Source organism: Gopherus flavomarginatus, chromosome 15, assembly GCF_025201925.1.
Source record: "Gopherus flavomarginatus isolate rGopFla2 chromosome 15, rGopFla2.mat.asm, whole genome shotgun sequence".
NCBI classification, from domain to species: Eukaryota; Metazoa; Chordata; order Testudines; family Testudinidae; genus Gopherus; species Gopherus flavomarginatus.
The window spans coordinates 29,606,679-29,633,698 of NC_066631.1; the positions used below are offsets into that span (position 1 = coordinate 29,606,679).

A 27,020-nucleotide genomic window follows, 5' to 3' on the forward strand; every position below is an offset into this window, starting at 1 on the left:
TGAAGTGAACAAAGACATTCAAAATAAAACTCAGAACTGACTTGTCAACAAACAACGCTGGGGAATCGGGGCGTGTCGACTCCAGGTCCTGCATCGTGTTCCACTCATTGATGCAACTCTGGTCCGAACTGATGCAGCTTTCATAGTATGTGGCCCAGACCAGAGCCATTCCACCTGGGAAGTAATTGTACCTCCGTGCGACCTCACAAGCTTTGTGGAGGATCTGCAGGGCAGACCTGCATGTTTCAAAAGCAAAGAAGGGAAGAATCTGAGCATCATGGAGAGTAAGAGCACACAGAAGCCCAGGGCCCTGAGACTTATTTTCAACTTAGTTTGTTATGGTTTGGGTTTTGTTTTTTGACAGCAGCAGGTTTGCTTTTTCCAATTTCAGATAGAGGTGTCACAAACACTAAACAGTATGGTTTGGATGGCCTCTCAAGATCTGGTAACCACTCAACACAGGACAAAATTCACCCCATGCAAGAGACCAGCAAAAGGCCTATGCACCACTTCTGTCCCACTGGGACTTAATCATTAGCTAACTTAAAAACTCAGACAAAAACGGTAAGCACGTGGACACTTCAAACCACCTCTACCAAGGAGTCGAAAGGTACATTTAACAGCATTCCTAGCCCCTGGCACACACTAAGAACAGAGCCCTGATTGGGTAATTTGTTTTTGCAAATTATAGCATTTAACTTTAAAATAATCCTTCAGTTCTGTAGATGTTATTACACTGAACACATTGACCACATCTGAAGCTGCTAACTGGAGGGGCAGAGTTTTAAAATGACAGTAACAAGGGGTTTGTTTGTTTGTGTACCAAATAATCCCTAAAATTACATCTTCTTCCACATCCAAATCATTTCCCTATTAAATGTTACAAGAGCTCAGATTTCATAAACATAATGTCCAAGCTAAAATCTATACAATTTGTTATATATCAGAACAAGTCCCTTAAAAATCACCACCATTAAAGGCAATCTGTGGTCATAGCAGTCAGGGATTTCATGATATTCAAATATCCCCATTTTGCTGGTTTGGGATGTGTGTATGTGGGCGAGTGTGATTATAAAAGCTCAGCCAACATAATCAAAGCTGCGAAGTGAAACCCTGGGCTTCATGGAAAGTTATCAGACAGCAGGAACTCCAGGGCAACACCGCAGCAACAAAGAGCACTGGAAATTCCATGAGGTTGGCAAGAGAACCTGAGATGCCCTCTTCAGCTAGTTACAAAAATACAGAGAGAGCTAGTATGGGGTTTGCAGCCTGATCAATTCCATGTTCAACTCGGTTCTCATATTTAATAATCTTATTTGTGTAATTTCCTTCAGTGCGTATACTAGAGAGTGTATAGCTGCTCTGAACAGAAGCATGTAATTTTCCATCAGGAAAATGGCATAGCACGCTCATTACTCCTTTCAGCATACTTACCTGCCGAGACAACCAGCTTTCTAGCAATGGAATTTTTTTCTTAAGGTACTAAATAACAGCTATGTAAAATGCTAACTGCAGGGTTGTTTGTTTTAAAAAAAGAAAGCTAATATAAATGATCATCTTTTTTTTTAGTAAAACTAAATCAGCAATATACATACCACATAGCTTGCACAGAAACTGGTTTGAAGATATGCATCTTCCCTGCAGTGCTCACACTAAATCCACTAATAGAGAGAGAAGAAAAAGTCATACAATGCCACCTTTTGCATGAGATCCTCCACTAAGCAAACTACTCCTGTTTTCCTGCTAAGGCAGTAATGCCCGTGATGCAAAGCAAAACAAGTCACAGCCATTGCAGTACGTGTGGGCTGGCACTGACAGTTCACTAAAATCAGAAATGGGAATTTATGCAACCTGATTATCTAAACACAGCTCTTAATGGCCTTGCAAACAAGAATGTGAAGGGAAAAGTTTATCCAAGAGCACTGCAATTACTGGTCATTAAAAACTGCGTATTTGTTTACTTTGAGAAATCACTAATAAGATCTAACACATTTTATCAGATAGCACAAAGGTAGCAATAAGCAAAAATAAATGATCAATTAAATGGACTGAGGTGAAAGAACCTAAAAATTTGAATTGTCCTTAACTTTAAAAATGAGGACACTCTTAAAACAGCCCTCTAACTGGGCAAAATAAATCAACTCTAATATCCTCTGAGCTATTAGGATCTTGCTCTCTCTGACACTCAAATTCGTCCTTCTAGACATTAAAATGTTTTTGTTTCGTACCCATCTCCATCAAGATGTATCTTGGTATCACTCCACAGGCGCAAGACCATCCCGATAGTGCAGCTTTTACTACCATGGAAAAGGAAAGAAGTGACAGCATTCAATGCTATTGTTATAAAGAGTTAAAATGCAGGACACAATAAGGTTACTTTCTACTGTTAATTCCCAGTAGATTCTGAATCCTATGTATCTTTATTTAAAAACCTCACCTTCCTCTCACTGCAACGTCTATGCTTATACATAGTGTCTAAACACACACTGTACAGCCATGTATGAAAATCTTCTGGTCTGCTCTGACAGCAGTGTGCTGTTTTCCAGTGATGGATTAGCAACCTTTTAGAAGCAAGTTACAAATTCCATCTCTTTCCCTCTCCCACCAGGATCCATGTATCCTATCATAGGCCACTGTTGACCTTTACTTCATCTTCCCCATTAAAAGCCCCAAAGAGGGACAATTCCCTAAATGAGTGGCACATACACAGCAGGCACTCCAGCCCATCAGGCAGCTGTGTGTCCAGTTGTCTGGACGCACAGATCTCCGTCCACCAGTGCTAGATAGAAAATCAGGCACGAAGGACCCTTAATGGGCAGTGGGATTTTCATTGAATCACTTTGACTGGAAGAAGGGGTTAAGGGAGTCTTATGAGTTTATCTAATCCAAAAAAATACTTCAGTATGAGAGAAGAAATTTGTCAAGAAAACTAGACCATGATGTGGACCAGACGCTTTCAACTGGTAAATAATTAAGCTGCCAAGATATTAAACTTTTAAAGGAAATGAGCGTGCATGCAGCAGCCAGTTTGTAAAGAATTCAGACTGATTTTTTTTTTAAAAATCATAACCATTGATACAACAGACCAAAGCAGCCAACCGGCTAATTTCAATGCACATGTGGGCAGTGCACACTTCAGAGCCTTCCAAGAAAACAGGTGTATCAGTACAAACGCCCCATGCAAGTAACTCAGAATGGTGATAGTCAAGGACTCTCTTTCCAGCCTCAACACAGGCTCCAGGGCTGCTTAAGTAAAACTGCCATTACTGACTGACACTGGTTTGTACTGAAAGGTTTTCTTTAATCTAATTCACAAAGACATAAGGTCCTTAGTCCTTCCTGTGCCATTGACACATGGGGCACACCAGTTCCTCCACTGATGATGGTCACTCATTAGCTGTGGTACTTCTTCCCAGGTGATGCCAACACATTCAATACCCTCCTGTCACTGTCTTCTGCCAGTTCTCCTTTGGCCTTCCTCGCTTTCTCTTCCCTCCCTTGGGGACCCAATTCAGTGCTTGCTGAGCATGGCTCCTGGGTCCCATCTCCCATACGATGTACATGTCCCTGCCACCTGAGCCTTTCTTTGATGATCTTTTCTACATGTGCTGCTCTGTCAGCTCCCTGACTCTCGCAGGGATCACTGTAAACGAAGAGAATGCTCTGCCCAGAAGTCAGGGCTGCTCTGGGATATCTACCAGGGCTATTTCCCAGGTTACCCCCTCACTTTGCACTAGTAACCACCAGTAGAAATTATTTCAAAACCAGTCCAACTTAGTTTTGGACAAGATGTAGAGAACATTCCTGGACTTTCTCTAACGCAGACTAACGTTCCATTCTGTAGTGCTGGGTTAGGAGCAACTCGACCCCTCTGACAGCACTTACAACAGTGGGAAGTGTAGCACCAAAGCAAGTAAGAAAGAACTTCATAATCAGGCACGGCCAGTGGGCTTACTGTCAATGAAAACATGTTCTTACTGTAGATTATATTAGTGTATATACTCCCTCCTAAGACACATCTATCCTCTTCACTTATAGTACAGAAAAATCCACTCTGATTTATTAGAGGACAAGAGAAAACGTTTTAAAAAAACCTACATTTTGGGTACTCCTTAGGCATAGTCAAGTGTAACATGACAGCGGGCTAATGGTCTGAATACAGAACTAGGAGCCTAGAAGTCCTGACTCTCTACCACACACTCTGCCTGTGTCTTTGGGCAAGTAATGACTTCTCTGCCTCTGTTTCTTCATCTATAAAATAGGGAGAACACAAGGATTCTGAGGGTTACTTAATATGTAATGGGGCTTTGGAAGTATTAATCACTCTTTTCAGGAGATGGGTCTGTATCCCAGACAGAACAGAGAACTCATATTTGGGAAAAGCTGGACATAAATCCCTAATCTCTCACCCGTTTGGGTTTGTTTCCTCTTTGCAGGACCTTTATGCTATTTAGAAATTCATGCAGATCCATCACTGTCCAGCTCCAGGACATTAACCACATTTTGGGTCAGATTTGAAAAAGTGGCCTCCAGTTTTGCAGCTCTAAGTAGCTGCAGACACGGTTGGGGACAATTAGACATCTAGCTACCTTAACTGGCTACAGATCAGTCAGATGCCACAGTGCTATAAAAGGACTGTGCATACAGTACTTTGCCCTGAGCTGTTTGCAGTGCTGCAGTGCAGCCAAAGGCCTGAAGGCCTCTGCAACATCAGGTCCTTCACCTTTATCGGAATCAGGTGACTTTACAGTATGGCAGAGAGTGTGTCCTGTTCAAGCAACACTGTGGCACATGAGAAGTCTCCCTGACATACCTTTCTTTGCTGGAAAAGTCCACTCCCAGTAAAATGTTTTCTTCTGTGTCTTGCCGCCCACTGCTATACACGACCACCATGTATCTGACTCGATCTGTCCACGTGCTTTCCAAGCGCACAGCCTAAAACAGGGCAACACAGCTCTGCAAACCTGCTGTCAATGACCATTATGGTCATGACTGTTAGAGTTCATTATTTGTATTGCAGTTGGGCCCAAAAGCCCCAGTCAGCACAGGGCTCCATGACGTTAGCTGCTGCAGAAACACATAGGAAGACACAGTCCATCCTCTCCTTGCACACATTTAGCGCTAGTTTAACCAAAAGCCTATAGTAGGGGAGGGAAGGGGCACAGTGGGAGTGCAGTTTCTTTGCCTAGATTACCAGTCTCCATTCTCAAACTTGTTACAAGATGAAGTCTGAGGGGAAAATGAACTGGGATTTTTTAAAAATGTAGGTTAAGTAGGGAAGTTGATAAAAGTACCAATCTTGCACTGCACTGGGGTATAGGAAGGTACTAAGAGGGCTCTTCCATCTTTTCCTGTTATTATTCTTACACTGCAATGTCGCAGTGACCCTGCCTGCAGTAATTCAGGAGGCCTTTCCCTTCTGATGTGACATTTCATATCCTCTACAGATGTGTAGCTGTCTGCATTACTCAAACAGGCAGAGTTTTAATAAAACTCTTCTTTAAGAGGGAAGCATGGCCTTGTTAGAAATACCAGTGATTTTTTTACATGGTTCTGTTTAACAGAGCTATTTCAATTCCTCCAGCTGAAAGAAAGGCAGAAACTGCAGACCCTCTTACCAATTTGATTCTGTCCTCACAGCGCAGAAGGTTGATCATCACTTGAAGGTGCTGAGGCAAGTCACCTGCTGAGATGATTGGGAAATAATCAACAGATGTTGCCATGGTCCCTTCTTAGTGCACTAAGCTGTGCATGTCCTGATGTACAGAGAAACTTAAATTCCTGTAAGTACAGACTATTTGGGAAGCCATTCAAGCCTCATACTCAGAGAATTCTTAAAATGATAACGACAGAATTGAGTTTCCCTGGACACAAGACTAACTGGTCTGTCATGAGACCTGGACATTTTGGCATTTGGCAGGCATTAGATACATAAGGAATGCCTCTGCCACTGGTTCAAATTGTAACCAATAAGATTTGTCTCATAGCTACCACATCCTGCACTCAATAGTAAGATTTGTGGGCAAAGGATTGGGAGGGAGGGGAGAATGAGGAAACTAAAGATTAAGGCTATAATCAATAAATACATTTGTGAATTTCATACAAGACAATGGGTCTGAGACTGTGAGCCTAACTCAGGCCATCTTCCTTTTGAACACAATAGGAGTGTTGCATGTGTGAAGACTGTAGGACTGGACCTGGCAGAGGTTACAGTAACATTTTACCCATCCCCAGTTAGTACCATTCGTGCAATAGCATACACCACTACCTCGCTATAACGCCACCCAATATAACACGAATTTGGATATAATGCAGTAAAGCAGTGCTCTGGGGGGGCAGGGCTGTGCACTCTGGTGGATCAAAGCAAGTTCAATATAACACAGTTTCACCTATAACGCGGTAAGATTTTTTGGCTCCCAAGGACACCGTTATATCGAGGTAGAGGTGTACTTGGAATCTACAGAAGCAGACACATTCCTGTTTGATAAAAATGGGTTATAGGATGAAGTCATACATGTGAAAATAAAACAAGACCCTGTCTAATAATGTGATAGCGCAAGCATAACTTTCTATACAAGGTATAGTTCCTCCCGTAGGATACTTGCTGGGCATATGAAATTGCTGACAGTCTGAGAAACCAAAAGCCAGGCTTGGCATTCAAACATGCTCTTTGTTATTCTGGAGTGTTTACTAAGCAGACATACAGTACCACACTGTGCCTTCCCCACATGCTCCTTCACACAACATGCCCTGATGGTGATTTTTTTTAAGCTATCCACTTATTCCAAAGCTGTCAAAGACAGAAGGCATAAAAATACGGGGCAAGTGGGGCTCAGTCTCTTTAACCCTATGTATACTTACCAGTTTTAATGTACTTTAAATTCTCTACTGTCTCTTCTCTCCCTTTTAGCACACTGGAAACAACCAGAATCTACAGACGTCCTTAAAATGTTATGTATGTTTATGAACTATGTTTAGATGTAGCATCTAAATTAGAATTTCCTGCCTAAAGCCAAGAAATGAACTATATGGAGCTAAGAGGCAAGGGCTTTGGGTCATGTACATCCTAGGTCCCGATCCCACAAACTGCTCCTCACCTCTGTGCTCACTTGGAGATCTTTGCAAGAGTGGGGCCTGAACTGTGTTCTTAAGACTGTGCTAGTGTTTGTCTTGATTAAGCTGGACATCACAGGAAAATGGGGTTTATTCAAGTTTATGTAAGGCTACAATAACCAAAATATTAAGTCAGGGCTTCAAAAGAACCCTGGAGGTGTGGAGATTTTTGGTAACTATTCCTGGTCTATTTCTCGATTTCAACAAGTATTCTTTAGCCGAAAGCACTACAGGCTGCTTCTCACTAAAGTAGCTTGAAGCGGGCTAGTCACCTGTCTTTTGTGATGTGAACCTCACTAAGCAGTATCCTTGCATTTTCCTATGATGGAAATGTGGCCAGAAGTCATTCTTCCCCTTCCCTCCAAAACTGGCCAGCTGAATTAACAGGGTAAAGGGGCTGCCATCCCCTGAAACATCAGGCACTGGCCACTGGAATGGCTAGTCTGAGCCGCTGGTAAATGCTATGCTCCTTTTAGGTTGAATCCTAAGGATTCACATGCGAAAGCCAGCATGCTGATCTGCAAATAAGGCTTCACAGTTCCATTCAGGACTGTGTTACGCCCATGGTTCATTTGGGGACTGTATGCGCTGTGCAAAAACCTTCATTCTGCCTACTCAAACCCTAATGTGAGCTGGTCCCTGCGCATGGCTCAGATTGGTTACACATCAAAGACAGTAAAGAGAGAGTAAAATGCAGTTCTGGTAACCCTTGCCCATGACCCATTTTCACTGGGTGAGATAATTTTGCCATTAGCTTTTTTCCATTTTTTCATTTACAACAACAGAGTCTATTATTTTTATTTCAAAGGATAATTGTTATAACTGGCTTTTTTCAACAGCCCAGTGTCAAAAACTGGAGTGGACAAATCTGCAGAAGGGAGTGGGGTTGTTTTGTTGTTGGTGCTTTTTATTATACATCTATCATGCATTCCCTCTAGCACTCCGGTTATATTTCTTATTAAAAGTCAAGATTATAACATAGCATAAAAATATACAAACCATTACTGATGAGCTATTTTTTCATGGTAGGGACAACAAAATTAATTGATTTAACTAAAAATTACTTCTTTAGACATCATAACTATGTATTTATTTTGCTTAGGATGTTTGGATGGGATAAAATATATTGCCTGGTATACAAAAATTCAGTAATAAATTCAACATGATTTCCGCCCTGATTCAGAAAGGCTTGTGTCTAATTTTAAGCACTATATTCGACTTCAAAAGGATTACTCGTGCACTTAAAGTTAGGCCCGTGCTTACGGACCTGTCAGGAATCAGGGCCTGCAGCAGAGCTAGTCTCCAGGCAGCCTGATAGCCATGCAACCTGAATGATTGCCAAGGCCAGCAGGCTGGCTTTTAAGCCAGCAACAGCAGCAGCTCCCTGGCTTCTCAATGCTCATGCTCGCCGCTGTGCCTGCTCCTGCTGCTCCTGCCTTGCACCCAGCCTTGCCTCTGTCCTGTCCCTGCCTTGGGCCCCTCCTTGCCTGATACCCTGCTTGCTCCAGTTCCTGATCTCTGGTTTTAACCCCTGGCTCTGGCTCCTGACTACGGACTCTGACTCGACCACCTGGCTCTGGTATCCAGTTCCTGATCTCTGGTTTTGATCCTGACTCTGGCGACTGACTACGGCTCTGACTCCAGTCACTAGGCCTGCTGCCCGCTCCGGCCACTAGGCTACAGCACCCTTGTCCTGGTCAGCTGAAAAGTACCTTACTGAACCAGGGCTTCAGTGCCCACAAAACAGATGATAAAAACACTTGATCAAGAAAAGGGAACAGCCCAGTGTAATGGGTTCATCTTTTTGCTATACAGGGGAATACAAAGCAGGTTTAGTCAAATTAGTAAAGCGGCAAGAATAGACATTTCTTCTCAAGAGAAGGCAGAAAACAAAGGATGGCATTTCAAAAGAAACTCATACGGCTCAGCAGATTTTCCTCAAAGGCCGTAAACTAAAGGACACTGTGCTGAATATTATGATGTTCATAGAGGACCATTTTCTAGTTCAGTGAGTGACAATTACAAGAGAATTACAGATATTTAAATGGGGACATGGCACTCATATGTTCCAATTCAACTTCTTCCATCAGAAGTAGGGTGGAAATCTAGTTTTACTCAACGCTTTACACAATGGCCCACACGCTAATGCCGAGGGGGAGTTCCCCACTTCCTCGCTTGCACTATTAGTCTGTCACTGTGCACAACACAAGCAAATGCAAGAAAGCATTTCAATAAGTGATTTAATCAATAACCTGCATTCTTGTGAGGATGCTGCAGACTCCGCTGGCCTTGTGGACTGTTTCCCTGTTGTAAGAAAAGCGCTGCTCCTTTCACCATGAAAAAGCTCTCACTTAAGCTGGAAAACAAAAGACACAGGAAATCAACCCAAGGAAAACATCAGCAAAACACTCTCAGGGTCAGGATACATTTAGATGGAAAGTCCCAAGCTTCAGACATTACAGGGTATAATGTCTGACATCACTACCCAGCAACTGCACTGCTTAAAAACTTGGGAGTTACATCTGGAGGGTATGTCATTTTTCAACAGGATTACAATGCTTGGAGTTATCTGCATGAGGTCTTACAGAGCTGGAAGTAAATTTCCATGTAATTATACAACATCATTTGATTATGAAACTCTACAAATTAAAAACAGCAATTGTAAGAACTCTACCACTAAGATGGTGTGGTACTATGTAAAGTGCTGAACCAGTCATTATTCCCACGGCACACATTTTTTAGGAATGAAAAAAAAAAAAATCAAGAAACTGAAATTACACACAACTTTTTTAAGTTACAAGAGGGCTAAAAAAGAAATCCTTTCTAAATGAAAACTGTACAAGTCAAACAAAACTGCTTGGAAACCTCACAATCCACGCAACAGTAAAGAATGGCTTTTTTGCTTCCCATAAGCCTGAGCCTGCAATCCTTGTGCATGTAAAGCTTCCACTGACAGCAGGCCAGGCCCCAATATGTGCAAATGTGCCAATGTATTTCCCCAAGATTGAGAGGAACATGGATCTGAGAACATAACTAACAAAATCAGCAGTTACAGTATGAGTCAGCTCAAGTCTAATTACACGTTATCAGGATGTACTGGTGAGCATTTGCCATTTGTGTCAGTGTCCATTTCTAAAGTTAGCATTTCCCACAACACTGAAAATCAGTATCTACTAAGCTATTTTTTTGGTTACCGCAGTTACTGCTTACATTGCATTTCTTCTAAAGATCAAGACACCAAGCAATGATCTTTACAAGGCAGGCCCTTCATTTTAGACCCAAATTTGCCTCCATCTCATACCATAGAACCTGAGGTTCTCATCTTTCTTTATTATTGTCAATTATCTGCTAAGCTAAAACACTGCATTCTGAGACTGTAACTGGAGGAGATGATTTACTACAGAAATCAACCCCACTCAGGTCAAAGCTCCCTGCACTATCTGCCCTATTTTTTTCCTTGGCCTCATTTTGGGTCTTTGTCCCTGGGGAGGAGCTCACGCTCTACTGCTACATTCTAAGCAAGGACTTCCAAGTGAAAGACATGGAATTATGGCATTCCTCTTCTTCCCTCTCTGGAAACACAGCCATGTCTCCACCCCTTCTTTCCAGGTGCATGGGGGCTGCCCAGACCAGTTCAATCGGGTTGAAATCTTCATTTTTGATTGGTTTGAAAGTTAGTGAAAATTCTGTCACTTAAGGTTTCCAAGATTGTTTCTCAGAACAGTAAGTGAGATCCTTACTGCATGGTTATACTCTGAAAAGTGGCTGAAAACAGCATTTCTACATTTACTCTCTCACAGAGACTCCATATCACATAAACTCGTTCAGTTTACTAGTAAAACAAAGTTTTTCCTAACTGCTAGTAATACAAATTGTGCCTGGGATCTGAAACTCAAGCTGTGATCTTTCTGACTTGTACACCACCAGGAAGAGATTCTGCAATTGGAATTTAGTTAATTCCATTCACCATGTGTGCACCACAGAAGAATCCAGCTCTCTCTCCCATACCTGCATTGGTTCTGCTGCACTAATGGGAGAGTAAAGCAGTAAAAAGAGTAGAGAGTTGTATAAGAACAGCATCACTAACATGAACAGCTCTGACTCTGAATATGTTCTGGGAGCAGATCTGCTGAGTAATGTACCACCTTTACAGTCATGCTTCTGACTGTAACTCATCTTCCTCCAGTTATACATAAGAGGAAAGAACAGTCAAAATAACTTACAAGCTAAATACTTAGCAGTGGTCCTGTCTTGAGAAACTTTGGAAATAGTCTCTGAATCAAATTCCTTTACATTCCCCTTTGGAAAATGGGAAATGTACACATACAGTATAATTTACCCCGTATCAAACAATGACTGTGAAATCTCTATTTGAGACAAAGATAAACTGATGAAGACAGGATTCTTTCCCCACATTAGTAACCATAGCTCTGGGTGGGTCATCTTTGTCTGATATTTCCCTCTGCTGTAGTGGATGGCAATCAATCCATCTCTTACAATAAAGAGGAGAATTTCCAGTTGCAGGGAAATGAGAATGTTGCATTTAGGTTGGACATTAGGAAAAAGTTCCTAACTGTCAGGGTGGTTAAACACTGGAATAAATTGCCTAGGGAGGTTGTGGAATCTCCATCTCTGGAGATATTTAAGAGTAGGTTAGATAAATGTCTATCAGGGATGGTCTAGACAGTATTTGGTCCTGCCATGAGGGCAAGGGACTGGACTCGATGACCTCTCGAGGTCCCTTCCAATCCTAGAGTCTATGAATCTAAGTATTATCTAAAGTTTGTGAGATCATCCCGCATATCGGAACCAGTATGAAGTCACAGTAAAAGGGCAATCTGCTTGAGATGCTTTTTGTGGCCATGTACTCATCTACATGAAAATGAAGGTGGAGAAGTCAAACAACTCATTGAACGCAAGAAATAAAAAAATATATATATCATGCACATTTCTCGGACAGTGGCCCCAACCTCACAAAAGCCAGCTGCAGACAGTACATATTTCCCTACCACTAAATGCTCTCATGTCCCCACATCATCCTTTTCTACAGTGGATTTCAAATATCCAGTGACCCAATACATCAGCATGTCAAAGCTCCCCTTTGTGAAAGCTCTTATTTTCGGAGTTTTATTAACATGCGAATGCTGCCCAATGCTCTCCCAAAGACACACTCTAAGAACATGGGCTTCCTGCAAAAGAGATTTTTCTGTACTTTCTAACATTTCATGCAACTGTTCCGGAATACAGCTAACAAATGAAAACAAAAGAAAGAAAGAAAAAGAACATTCCAACTCATTCTATATTGGTTCTTAAAGAGGAGCACATTTCTAAATTATATTATTTTGATAAAAGCAACAAAACTCATTTCCAGACCTCAGTTACCATTATCTCTGCAAGACACAGGATTTTTTAGGTGTTTCAGTAAAATATATCTTAAAAAAAACCCACAAAACAAAAAACAATATCCCCCACCACCACACAACAAACCCTAACCTGCTGAGCCTGAGCAGCCCTGGCAATGCTCTAGCAAGCGACATTTGGTAGAATAAAAACAAGTGGCATGTACATACTAATTTGGACTGGATTTCTTTGAACAGCAGAAGCACTGTGCTGGCCCAAGAGACAGGCAGAAGTCAGTAAAACCAAAAAGATTCATAACCAACTGTTAAACTCACATCCTTTTGCTGCTAAGCCCTTAAAAAAAAAAGAAAGAAAAATAGACCGCATATTCTGTGAGGAGCAGAGAAATCTCTTGTCCGTTGATGCTACCCAGGAACTGGATGACTTTTAGAGAACACTGTGTCTTCCACTGATATCCTGGCTTGAAAAAGCACTTGTCCTAACATATCCTGATGAAAGAGGACCATTCAAACGGGAAAAAACAGCTGAAGCTCGTTTAATCACTTCCCTCCTACAGACTTTTTTTTCCCCTTGCACACTCTGGAAGCAACACAGCACATATCAGCAAATGCAAAGCAAAACAGCTGGGCTCCAAATAAACGCCAAATTCATTTGGACATCACTAGATAAAAAGTGTCACATTGACTGATGACTATTTGTTTTTAATAACCATACACTGCATACCAATACAGCAATGTAGCTATAAAAAAAGCATCAATTTAAGTCTTTCCTTGCTTATAGTATGGCTACCAAGGTTTGCTTCATTCTTTACAGGGTGAAGCATGAGTAACTGAGATACTAGTAAAATGAAGCCTTTCAGACAGTTTAGTATTGTTGTTTGTTTGCAGCTGGTCACAATCAAAGTCACTGAAGAAGGCGTCTTACAAATCCTTGACTAATTGTCCAGGTTTTTCTATAGCCATGAACCATAATCACATGCTTACATCTAGCAAGTACCACTGAGTTAACCAAAGGAAGAAAATGCTTCTGTACATTTTTTGCCCTGCCTGCCCCCCTCAACTAGGAAACACACCAGACAGAAAACAACCACCTGCCCTCCTCCCCCAAATTCTCACCAGTTCTGTCCCTTTCCAAGAGGAGTAACTTCAGACTCTGGACTTAGGGTGACCAGATGTCCTGATTTTATAGGGACAGTCCCAATGTTTGGGTCTTTTTCTTATATAGGCTCCTATCACCCCCCACCCCCGTCCCGATTTTTCACACTTGCTGTCTGGTCACCCTATCTGGACTAAATGCAATGTTTAGAGTCCAAGTGACATTTGAGGGGCAGGGAGGGTTTTGAGGGTGTCAGGAAATTTGGGTTCTATACCCAGCTCTGTCACTGACCTCCAGCATTTAACCTCAGGAAATTCACTCATCTCTCTGTGCCCCAGCTTCCCGGTCTGTTATTGGGCTATAAGAATATGACCCTGCTCACAGAGGTGTGAGGCGACATTCACTAGCATCTGTAAAATGCACCGAGAGCCCCACCGTGAAGATGCTGCCCTGTCATGTATTACAATTGGTAACCTTCTCCGTCAGGAAAGCGGGGGTTCTCTAGCCCTCACGGCAAAGAATCTTGTGACATGGTGGCCCGTATCCTGCTCTAAAGTCACAACAGGGCAAATCCAGAGTAATTCCAGTGAGTTCAAGTCAGTAGAGCTATTCCAGATCTACACCAGAGGGGGGGCCGTATGTGTCTCATTGTTTACAAGTGTGAGGACTTGCGCGTCCAAGTTCTGTAGTTCCTCTGAATTGATGCTACTTTGCCCTCCTAGTACAGGGCCTTTATCCATATATCTCAAAGTATTTTACAAACTGGGTAAAATAGGATCATCCCCACGTTGCAGGTGGGGAAACTGAAACACAGAGGACCAGTTGCTTAAACTACAGAAACAAAGCAACTCAGTGCTTTTGCCCCAGTTTCTCCCGACTTACAGTCCTCGGCTCTAACCACTGATCCACACTATCAGTCACATTTTAAAGAAAAATATTTCCTGTTGTTTGAAAAGTTACTCACAAGGACATGGCTGCAGACACACTGCAATTACATTTCAGTTGTTTAAAGAGACAATGTGTGGTGCTTTCTGATAATTTCAAAACCTGTCTCCTATGGCCCCAAATATGAAAAAAGCAGTTTAAGTCTTTTTAAAATACCTCGTCTTTGACCTCGTGACAAAACGCATGTTACTGAATGTGCGCTCACAGCTGGAAGCATAGCCCAATTGCATAACGTTCCCTGACATGCTCATTTTGACATCATGCCTCAGGCAGTGGTGCACAGTGGGCACAACACTTGCATGCTTAAGGTATTTTAGTTCTGTTTTTTAATGGGAAAGCTCGCATACTGGTAATGGCTGTGCATTACAGGATATAGCACAACACCGTATGTTCAACTCCCTTCATCTCGGAGTAAATGTCCACACTCAGTAGAGAGATCATTTCATTCAGGAAGGATAGGCACCTCCAGGGTAGAAAGCAGCAGCTCCTTAACAGTTTAGGACAAGAGGTAGAAAAACGTATCTACATGAAACTGCAGGAGGAGTTTAAGAGGCAGAACGTAATCCCCAGAGTTTACGTTTGCCCAGGATACTCTGACTCTTGCTAAAAGCACCATGAGATCTTTAATGAACATAATGGTCAGGGACTTTGTTTTGAAGTCTCACTGCAATAAAGCATATTAGCATCAGAGAGCCTGCTGGGGCATGATGAACTGATTATTGCTGCATTTGCGGCTGATCACATCTAATGAGTACACTGAGGGCAGCTGGAGTTCAGATTCAGTTACTCAGAATTGTGGTCCAACTGGTCTCTAGAAGAATTTCTAGTATTCTGAGTCTCAAACTTTATTTTCCCAATTTCTGAACTACTGCGGCAGACTTCCACACCTTCTGGCTAAGCATTACCATCATCCTCCCCGCAGGGACTGCATGCTCTGGCCACAGGAAATGGCAAGAGAGGATCTTTGTTCCACTGGATAGGAAACTGCAGGGGAGAAATCACACACAACTAACTTTCCAGCTCCTTGCTCACCCGGTCAGCAATTCTCTCCCATTGTTCTGTGTCCTGGCTGCAGCACCACTGAAGGAACTGCGCTCACTGAACTTCCCTCAAGTTAAGGTCTGTAAATGATGGATAATTGGCTCTCTTATTTAGAGAGTCAGCTTCCGTGAAGGAGCCTGTATTCTGGATGTCCCTAACAGTTTCGGGGCCTCCTCCCAAATTTGAGCCCAGAGAAATTCCCTGGATGGTCTTTTTCCATTTCAGTAAAACTTTTAATCATGGGCAATGGCTTCTCTATAGCCTCTGGCATGTACTTGTATAGCTTGGATAACCTTTTGCTCCACACAAACTCTGTAACCAGGCCTTCCATAGGCACCAAGCCATGCCTTATTTCCAATGCACTATCTCTTTGTCAAAAATCAAGATTCTTAACTGCCTCCTCATCAATTTTAAGATGTGTATGTGTGCACGTGTGGGATGGGGTGAAGGACATCAATCCTTTCGTGCTAGCCCACAGTCCAGCAGGGAGGCACACAGCCCTGATCCATTGAACAGACAATTCCCTATCCATTTGAACAGGCATGTGTCCTCCACACAGTCAAAACCATTTTCAGCAACCACTGATGCTGCAATCACTAGGCTGCTCCTAACCAGCAGGGAAAATAATGAGCACTTTCTCCATGTTCTCCAACAACTCCGGCCCCCATTGTTTCCCCCCTCCTAGTTACCTGTGTATCAGCGAGCTCGCACCCTATCTTATCTAGCAGCGACCATCTTGAGCTAGAGCTGCCGAACACCACAGAAGATGTCTGCCTCCTCATTCAAAGGTTTCCAACAATAGGAGGACTTTACATGGTGTATTTGACAATATCTGGCCAAACCCAACCTTAGCATTCAGCAGTGCAGCTCCTGTTCCCGGCATGGGAATTGTGCCCCTGTGCGCCAGGGCAGAATTCGCCCCATCATCTTTAGATGAAACAAATACACATTTCTTCCAATCCCACCTCCCACCCTGTTACACTTGAGAACACCCCACAGAATATCAGCTCCCTATCTTCACATGCTCTTCTAGTCACCATTCCCAAGCTGATTAGTTCAAGGGAAATCGGTTTCCAGTCTCCGCAGTTAAAAACACTTGCTTTGTAACTTTGCCTTTGGCAAAGGAGGCTCCAGTTATCTTTCCTTTTCTGTTCAGTCCAGTCATTGGCTCAGAAAAGTCAAAATATCTCAAGGCAATTCTGCAGCAAAATGTAATGTAGCCCTTTGCTTAGTTTCCCCAGTTGCACTCCCAGAAATGTGAGATACCACCTAGGCCCCCTTCACAGCACATTCACGGGGCTGTTTCCAAATGGCTGAACCATATCACAAGTTAGTCTCTTACTGAAGTGGCCCAATAGCGAAGCCAGTTAAGGAGCAAACTTGCAGCCTTCTTGAAATATTGAAATACAAACAAAATATAAGGGGTGATTCAGGGAAGCAAGCATCAGGAAGATAAACATGTAACAATACAGTTCCTGCTTCTTCAGCCAAGAGGACAATTGAAGTGCACTGACTGCTTGCTTTAGCTTGATATGAGATACATCAGCTAACGCTTCCTGACCAAGATAGGGGCCTTTGGAAGGGGTTTTATGTGACACAATAGAGCTGGTGGAAAATTAACTTTATAGCTACTCGTTTATGTTCCTGTAAAATCTGTTGAAATAGACATTAGAACCCTTTAAAGCAACAGCAGCTTATCTCTCCACTTTTCCTACTTTAACAAAGTGCATCATACATTTAAAATATTTATTCGCTCTGCGTAACACATACCATCATCTCAGTCGTATAAAAAGCCTGGCATGCCCTAGCAAATAAAATAAAATGGAGTCTCCTTTATAAAGCTAGTTGATAGCACTGTAGTTCCCATTTCCTGCTTAAACACAATGTGTTATGGACTGACCCAGTACCTGATGATCTTGCTTGCTAGCATATATATACCTGCCCCTGGAAATTTCCACCACATGCATCTAAAGAAGTGGGTACTCACCCACGAAAACTCATGCTCCAAAACGTCTGTTAGTCTATAAGGTGCCACAGGATTCTCTGCTGCTTTTACACTTTGAAGAGTGGACCATAACTTGGATACCCAACTTGACACATCTAAGGCCTGATTTTCAGAGCCACTGAGCACCCACACTCCCTCTGCAGGCAGTGGGAGCTGCTGGTGCTCAGCACCTCTAAAACCCCCCAGAACCTACATGTCTCAAATTGGGCACCCAGAAACCCAGGCACTTGAAATTCGGGGATATTTTGAAAATATGTTGTCTTTGTGCATTTCATTACCTGCTCCTGAGATGGTAAAGCTCTTCCCATCTCTTTCGCTGAACTAGAGATTGCTAAAGCAAGTCCTATCCACGCTGCCTAAGCTGAAGACAGGTTGCTACAATGAAGGGGTCTAAGGTATGAGTGGTGCTCCAAACCAAAGGAAGCCCTGCCTCAGACAGAAACTCCTTACTTTACTGGAAATACACTCCTACATGCGCCAACCTGGCCACAATAGCCAAGGTTCTCTTTCCAAGCATGGACAATCCTGTACCCCAGGATCCAGTGTGTGCAGGGAACAGCAAGGCTCCCCAGCACCCCCATCAGCAACTCACACCAGATAATGCAAGAAACTTCCAGCCCTTTGGTGCATTTCAAGTAAAAAAGGAGACTAGTGAGCAAGAAATCTGGCAATCTTCACTCTAAATATTTTTAACACTCCAGCAACAAAAGGAGTTTCTGAGCCTGTATTGTTTGGCTGAAAGGCGTAGGCTGCATTCACAGCACAAGAATGCTAAGAAGCATTTCAGACACTGTAGGCCATTCACAACGCCAGATACAAACTCTCTTTCAGCACAAAGAGGAAAAAGAAAAATGAAACCAATCATTAAACCCACCAAAGCTTATTCCCCAGCATAAATGGACCTACAGTGACATGTCTCAAGTCAGTCCAGTGTACCTCAAGATTGCTACATCACGCTTCACATATTCACCCCAAATTCAACCGCAGACACCAGAGCCACTGGAGGGGGAAGAGCAAGGAAACACGTTTACCACAGCGCTAAAGCGCCCCCATTTGGAGCAAATTAGTGTGTCTCATGCAGTCAATCTATCCGTCCATTACGGACACAAAGGAATAGAGGTTACATTTTCAAAAGCACATACATCTCATTTTCCAAAATGACTTGGGCACTTAGGAGCCTGACTTACACTGAGACTTAGGGTACATCTGCACTTCATTTAGACACCCGCGGCTGGCCCATGCCAGCTGACTCGGGCTCACGGGCTGGGGCTAAGGGGCTATTTAACTGTACTGCAGACATTCAGACTCAGGCAAGAGCGCAGGCTCTAGGACCCTGCAAGGTTGGACCACAATTAAACAGCCCCGTGAGCCGAAGTCAAGGTGTCTAACTGCAGTGTAGATATACCCTATGGCCGAGTCAGGGTGTCTAGCTCCACTGTAAACACACCCTATGGCCCCTCAATCTCTTCTGAAAATTGGACTTAGGCACTTTTGAAAATTTTACTGTGTTTTTAAAATGGCCGGCAAGAAGCTTATGAACTAGCTGAGCACTGTATTATTTCAAGAACATCCTCCTAGTTCCTCCCCACACCCACAAACCACCACCACCAAATTCTGCCTAGATTGGCTTCCCTAGACCTCCCTGGCAACACACTCCCCTAGCTGCTCCTTCTGTCTCGCCTGTCTCCAGTGTTACCCTCCCAACTCTCCTCTGGACTCTATAGCTGGAGGATGCTCTTTCATGTGTGCTGACCCGCTGACCCGGAGCTCTCTGGAAGTTCTTCATCACCCTCTTCTTTGAGGCAACCTCCCTCCACTCCTTAGTAAACAAGTGAGTTTTGGCACAGCTCATCGTGACTCAGTGCATTAAGATGCTCACAATACCTTGCAGCTACGTGGCACCCTTCACCTGCAGATGGCAACAGGATTCACCCATGTTAATTAGGACCCATAATCCTGCCTGGAGATGGGGTCACAGCCATTCCACAGAGGAGTCAAGCAAGGCGCACTGGCAATTTAGTAAATTGGCCAGGATCATTCAGTGAGTCAATTACAGAGAAGGGAACTGAACCCAGGAGACACCAGTTCCCTATATTAGTATGCAACACCTTGGCTTGTCTAAGGCCATACATCTGGCACTGCTCCACCAAGCACATTCGGCCCTGTGGGGTATCCCCTTGCTGGCCTCCCATTGCCTTCTGTGCCATATTCAGGCTCATCACTCTTGCCTCCAAGACCTTCCACAACTTAGAATCATAGAATATTAGGGTTAGAAGAGACCTCAGGAGGTATCTAGTCCAATCCCCCACTCAAAGCAGGACCAACACCAACTGAATCATCACAGCCAGGGCTTTGTCAAGCCGGGCCTTAAAAATCTCTAAGGAAGGAGATTCCACCACCTCCCTAGGTAACCCATTCCAGTGCTTCACCACCCTCCTATGAAATAGCATTTTCCAATATCCAATCTAGACCTCCCCACTGCAACTTGAGACCAGTGCTTCTTGGTCTGTCATCTGCCACCACTGAAAATGGTCTACCTCCATCCTCTTTAGAACCCCCCTTCAGGTAATTGAAGGCTGCTATCAAATCCCCCCTCACTCTTCTCTTCTGCAGACTAAATAACCCAGTTCCCTCAGCCTCTCCTCATAAGCCATGTGCCGCAGCCCCCTAATCATTTTCATTGCCCTCCACTGGACTCTCTCTAATTTGTCCACATCCCTTCTGTAGTGGGGGGACCAAAACTGGACGCAGTACTCCAGATGTGGCCTCACCAGTGCCGAAGAGAGGGGAATACTCATTTCCCTCGATCTGCTGGCAAAGCTCCTATTAATACAGCCCAATATGCCATTGGCCTTCTTGACAACAAGGGCACACTGCTGACTCATATCCCACTTCTCATCCACTGTAACCCCCAGGTCCTTTTATGCAGAACTGCTGCTTACCCATTCGGTCTCCAGCCTGTAGCAGTGCATGGGATTCTTCCTTCCTAAGTGCAGAACTCTGCACTTGTCCTTGTTGAACCTCATCAGATTTCTTTTGGCCCAATCCTTCAATTTGTCTAGGTCACATCCCTACCGTCCATCATATCTACCTCTCCCCAGCTTAGTGTCATCTGCGAACTGGCTGAAGTGCAATTAATCCCATCATCCAGATCATTAATAAAAATGTTGAACAAAACCGGCCCCAGGACCGACCCTTGGGGCACTCCACTTGATACCAGCTGCCAATTAGACATCGAGCCGCGGATCACTATTCATTGAGCCCGAAAATCTAGCCAGCTTTCTATGCACCTTATAGTCCATTCATCCAATCCATACTTTTTAACTTGCGGGCAAGAATACTGTGGGAGACCGCATCAAAAGCTTTGCTAAAGTCAAGATATATCACATCCACCACTTTCCTCATATCCACAGAGCCAGTTATCTCATCATAGAAGGCAATCAGATTGGTCAGGCATGACTTGCCCTTGGTGAATCCATGTTGACTGTTCCTGATCACCTTCCTCTCCTCCAACTCCCCTCCTTCCACTTCCTCCACATTCCCAGCACCTCAACAAACTGCACCCCCCTTTTGTCCTCCTCCCATACTTGCTTTTATGCTGCCCTGTGCCAGGCTTCCACCCCTCAAAACACATTTCTTCCAGGAGGCCAACAGGTAGTGGCATAGTCTTACTGGCCTCACTCTCAGCCTTCCTCCAGACCTCTCCCTGGGTTTGTCATCCCTTCCCACTGTTCTTGTCTTAACTCACTGGCTGTAAGCTCTCTGGGGCAGGGTCTCTGCCCCCATCTGCACTGTATAGAATGTACATTGATAGCGCTATGTAAGGAAAAAACAATAACCATCCTTCAGGCAGACCTGACTAGCCTCCCTGTCAGCCTCAATGCAGACATCACTCTCCTCCTGCTTTACAGGAGAACCTCACCCTGAATCATTCACAGGGAGAAGCATTGCTGGCCAGGTGCAATGCCAGCAAGCTCAGAGGGATTAGAGAAGTGACTCCAAAAATGAAGCTCCCAGCCCCACCAGTGAGCCAGGGCTCTGTGCTCCAGCTCTGTCCCTTTTACTCCCAGAGGAGCGGCAAGCACAGCAAAGCTGGCACAATCAGATCATAGCAGGAAGAGGCAGCCTGGGTTGCTCCCCCAGGCAATGAAGGAGCAGCTTTGGTAGGCCCCTCAAGCTAGAATTGTATCTGAATGCAAGGAAGGGAAGGTGGAAAAATCTTTGGGATCCCAAGATAGACACAAAAATAAGCTAGCAGAGCGACTACAAATGGCTAGAGAAGAGCAAATGCTAAGAATCCCCAGTAATTTGGAGGGTGAAAAGCCAAACAAAAGTATAGACTGTTTTACAAGAAAAGAAAAACTGTGCATGGTGCCCATCCCATTAATAACACAGTTCAAAAAGGCAAGAGGCCCATCACAGCATCAGGCAAGTATGCAACAGACTTGGAACAAATGTTTTTAATTGCAATGACCATTTCTGAGCTTCCCGCTGAAAAATGACGTCATTCGTGACACCAGCTGCCTCAGAGTCCAGTGTCAGATGTTCTAAAAGCGTCTCTGCTTGTATTAGTGCCATTAAACAATAATAAACACTTATACTTTTTGATACATTAACCCTTAAGATGACATTTCATCCTATGACCACAAACACCAGCATTCTAGCATGGGTGTGAACACAGAATGGGGAAAGGGGACTTCAGAGTCCCCTGTCCAATGTTTCAGCCACAAGATCATCCTTTCCTAACCATCCAACAATTCAGAATAGACCTGTATGGTTTTGCTTCTTGCAGCTGTCTTAACTGCTACCCACTTGCTTATTGCTAGGTATGTAGGGGCAAAACACGGCCCCAGTGCTGTCCCTTGCATGGTATCACAGTCCAGACTGATCTGAAGAGATCCTGGATACAACGTGGCAGCACATCTATTGGAAGAGGTTAAACAAAACAAAGCAAAGATGCATTGGGGCAGCTTTGTAGCCTAGAGCAGACTTTGCTCCCCAATGCACTGGTGGTCTATAGCGAGCCAACTAGTCACATGGTGCTGGCTTTCCTCCTCATTTCCAGCTCCAGACTGCATTAAAAGAACTGAAAAAAAAATTCAGTGCTTTCCTAGTGTTTTGCCTTGTAGGCAATTGCCATAGAGATGCTGCGGGGTTATGTGAGGGGAGGAAGACCACACAACTGGGAATGGCAGGGGAGGTGTTCATGAGAAAAACTCTGTTACACTGCTCCCTGCTAGAGAACAGTTTGGAACGCTTGGCCTAGCAGATAGTGCTGCATGTTAGTACCTCAGAGTGAATCTCAGGAATGCTGCTCCTGTCTGCTCCTCTCTCAGCCAAGCTGCCAGCATACTGACCAATCTGCCTCCATTCCGTTCCCAAACGCATTATTTTAAACCTTTAAACTATTTTATTCGTCATCCCAGCTCACCTGCCCTTTGCCGGTGGCTCCCAACGTCACACCCCCATAACCACTGGGAAGGGGAGGCTGGGTGGCCAAGCACAGGAAAGTGAACAATAGTTTCCAGGATTAAGAAACAAGCCCACAAATGGAATGAGCAGTGGTCAGCCACCACACAGACAGACAACAGTGCAGAGAGTGATTGAAAACCCCAGCAACACCAGCAGTGCATCTGCCCAGAAAATGCAGAGCTGATGGGTTTTAGAATGATTCCAAAAAAGGCAGCAGAGACCAGGGCATATTTGACACATCAGTGATGTGTACAAAATAAACCCAGCAAAACCATGCAGAGCAACTGAGCAAAAGCCAAAAAGCCTCTCATCTAGATCATCCCAGGCCAGCACATTCCCTAGTGCAGTGGTTCTCAAACTTTTGCACTGGTGACCTCTTTCACTTAGCAAGCTTCTGAGTGCGACCGCCCCTTATAAATTAAAAACACTTTTTAATATATTTAACACCATTATGAATGCAGGAGGCAAAGTGGGGTTTGGGGTGGAGGCTGACAGCTTGTGACCCCCCACATAATAACCTCATGACCCCCTGAGGAGTCACGACCCCCGGTTTGAGAACCCCTACCCTAGTGGCTATTTTCTGTCACTCACACAGACCCTCATCCCACAGCAGGTGTCTTTGCTAGTGATCTTTACAACGTGGATTTCTACAGGAAAAAAGCAAAAATGAGCTGCTATGATTGTAGCAGTTCTGTCAACGGTAAAACGGACAGTAAACAGCAACCGTAACAGGGTGTTCTTCTTTCGACTGTGTGTGGATGCTCACAACCCTACAAACCAACACTGCTGGAGCGTCTCAAGCTGCCCAACAGCTCTCCTAAAGGGGTACAACCAGGCTTACGGTATCAACTACTCAAAAGGAAAGTTCTTTCCTACCACCACCACCTGAGTTCTGCACTATCTATCATTAAAACACTCTAACTTTATCCATCCCCACTCAGTCACTCCCTGTGTACCACAGCACTTACCAGCATACTCGCTTGGACTGGTGCCCCTCACTGTGGTCTTAATCCCGCAAGGAGCTCGAGCACTCCGCATTCTATTGAACATACATACAGCGTCTTCAGGATCAAGCCCTACAGGAGAGAATCAGCTACAGGCAGGGCATTGTCTACGAAGTCTCTTTGCCTTTGGAACCAGCCGGCCAATACGCACTGCCCAAATCTGTTCACCTCCTGGGCTTGCTGCAAACACTATTTGCTGAGTCTCTGGGGGAAGCCATAGGGTTTGCTGGTCAGGGCATACTTTATGCTCCAAATTATAGGTAGTTTACACAGATTTACTTTTGTTGAATGGGAGCACAGTAATGGATTTCTGTGTGGATTGTGATTCTAATGAACTGGGGGGGGGTGAGCGAGCGTAGCAGAGAGGTGTCTTTTTTTGTATTTAAGGGTGAATAACTAAATGGATGCAGTTTGCTTCCTTTTAGCATTTCATTCCTGTTAAAGGCAGGGCCTGACTGGTCTGTTTCACTTTCTGATCCCATGCACTAGCATGGTGCTGTTGTTTTGCTGTTTCAGAGGCAGCAGAGGGATTTTGAAACCTTGTCTAAAGAAAAAAAACCAACAACGCCCTTTTCATTTAAATTAAACAAAATCCATGAAGACTCCCTGTCTGGATTAGGTTTTCTATAACTGTTTTTTAAAACACTATTTGTTAGACAAACATGCCGACCAAGCCTAGAAAAAGGTTCTAGCTCAGAGCTTTTTTTTAAAAATGGTGACCATATTTTTTATTGCAGGGACGGGCTTCATGAAAGAAGTGAGCTTGTAGGAGGAGTCTGAAGCCATGCATCACCTTCCCTACATACGCCACACCTGATGTCTGAATACCAGGTCTCTGGACTGGCAATGGGGTGGCAGCCTGGAGCCTCCTGCTGAGACTCTGCCCACATCTATATAACCACACAGCGTTGCTCAGCTGTGAGCAGGCGACCGATGGAGACACCACCTTCCCTGCTGTTGTTTAAGCCGGGGCTTTTTCCTACTCCACATTTTTCAAATGTTCCTGCAGCAGACAGTGTGGAATGTAAAGCCCTAATTATAACTTTGCCAGTTTCCAAGGCCACACCCACAGGGCAGACAGTTACAAATGGTCAGGGGCCTGAGAACTCATTTCCCCATTGTACGATGCACGCTAGGCAGGCGGCTGCAGCCTTGTCAGGATATGATTCAGCATCCTGTTTTGAACATTTAATACACTCTTCAACTTCTGCCTCTGGAGCTCCCACCGACTCACTTTAAGGCAATAAATAGTGGACAAGAACACAGAGAGGCTACTGTCTTCCCAAATAAACGCACAAGACAGGCATCCTGACTTCCCGAGCCCCAACATCCTCCCCAGCCCAAAGACCCAGAGTCAGTCAGGTCTGTTGTTAAAATACAACTTGTCTATTCTCCCCTCCCTCACTGCATGCACACAATTCCTTATACACTTAAAGGGACGTTTGTCAGGCAGTTTGAACAAAACAATTACATGTAAAAAGGTGTGAGGGTGGGCGGGGGAGTTATAAAAATATTGAAAGATACATCTGTATGTACAGAAGTCAAGTTTGTATATAAACACCCCTGTGTTGTGCTGGGATCAAAACACAGCACAAGACTAGCAGGGGAGAACAAGCTGAAACTAAGCAGGTTTTTTTCACTACCAGAGTTAAGTGAAGTGCAAAATGTAAACAAATAGCAGAATGGAGAACAGTAAATTGGATTTTTAAAGTTCTTTGAGTTTCAATTACTTAAGGTACTATTGGTATCACGGGGAAGAATTTTGTAAATATGATTTTAATTTAATCACCTCCCTGTTTATGCATGAGAGTTTATACCCATGCAAGCTGGGAGAATACGCTTGGAAGGAACTTACTTGCAGTAATTTTTTCTGCTGTTGATTACAGAGTAGTTTGGTGACTTCTGTAAATCAAAAGATTCCATCAGACACACAAAGCCAAAGTACAGAAGGAGCCAAATTCATCCCAGTGTAACTCCATTGCCTTCAGTGGTTTCCAAACCACAATCAGAAAATAACTTTCTTTTATTAAACAACAACAAAAGCAAGTGTTCAGCTAGTTATTAACCAATATGGTCTCTTAAAGCAGAGCATGTTCATTTCTGACCAGGTAACTCACTGGGATAGTGAGTGCTCAGCCATTTAAATCACTGACAGGCAAAGACAGGGGAAGCAATGCTACTTCCTCATTACATTTTGAAAGACAGATCAACTAATGCTAGCTTCAGAGGTGATAAAAAGTCCTATAAATGAGACAGCTGACAGGTAATGAACGAAAGCAACAATTCTTAACACATACACCTCACTTTGCATCTCAGAGTGTTTTACAAAGATGAGAAAATATTATCTCCCATTTTACAGATGGGTAAATGAGGCTAGAGTGAGTCAGTAGGAGAGCTGGGAGAGGGGAGGGAAGAACTCAGGTCTTTCTAGTCCCTGTCCTGTTCTCTGTCAACTGGACCACACTGTCAGCAATGTGCAGCATTTCACTGGTAAAGACACTCTATTGCACACTCAACTAAAGTCATCCTTAACAGCGGTTTGAACTGCAGACACAATACAGGTCTACAGGAGTTCTTCAAAGGCTCCATGGGCAGATAAGGGCCCAATCCTGCAAACCTTTATTTACACATCAAACCACATTTGCAGAATCTGCCCCTTAACTGTTATTTCAAAAAGCTCTAAGAACCCAGTCCTGCAGGCTCAGAAATGCAGGATTGGGTCATAAATGTTTAATATAATGTTCTTTTTTAAAAAGCAGCAGCATATTTCCCTGCCTGCCCCTGCTCCTCGCTCCCAGAAGCACCAGTTTCTCAGTGTTTACAGTTTTGGAGCTATCTTCCCCCAAAGGCACATTCTTCAAGTCAGAATCCTCTGCCATGCTGTGGACAAATTTAATTTGCATTTTTATTGCTTTAGCTTTCTAATCTTCTGCCTCTACCAAAGTAGAGCAGCTAGCCTCAGAGCTCCATCACCAACACAGCCG

The 27,020-nt window shown here is 43.8% G+C and overlaps 1 protein-coding gene across 6 annotated transcripts in view; it reads right to left on the bottom strand.

Annotated features, from left to right (window-relative positions):
* The window catches only part of SSH1 (slingshot protein phosphatase 1), a 52,355-nt gene that overhangs the window by 13,576 nt on the left and 11,759 nt on the right, over positions 1-27,020 (bottom strand). The window contains exons 1-7 of one of the 6 annotated variants that reach the window (XM_050924201.1): positions 25,892-25,926; positions 9,366-9,469; positions 5,619-5,686; positions 4,814-4,935; positions 2,229-2,297; positions 1,596-1,661; positions 42-236 (exon numbers count right to left, since the gene is read on the bottom strand). In XM_050924201.1, coding sequence (XP_050780158.1) covers positions 42-236; positions 1,596-1,661; positions 2,229-2,297; positions 4,814-4,935; positions 5,619-5,686; positions 9,366-9,450 — 605 coding nt within the window. In that variant the 5' untranslated portion in view covers positions 9,451-9,469; positions 25,892-25,926. Of the gene's footprint in view, positions 1-41; positions 237-1,595; positions 1,662-2,228; positions 2,298-4,813; positions 4,936-5,618; positions 5,687-9,365; positions 9,470-12,683; positions 12,756-12,788; positions 12,868-25,891; positions 25,927-27,020 lie in introns of those variants that run through there. The other 5 variants (XM_050924202.1, XM_050924200.1, XM_050924199.1 and 2 more) reach the window with 5 other exon arrangements.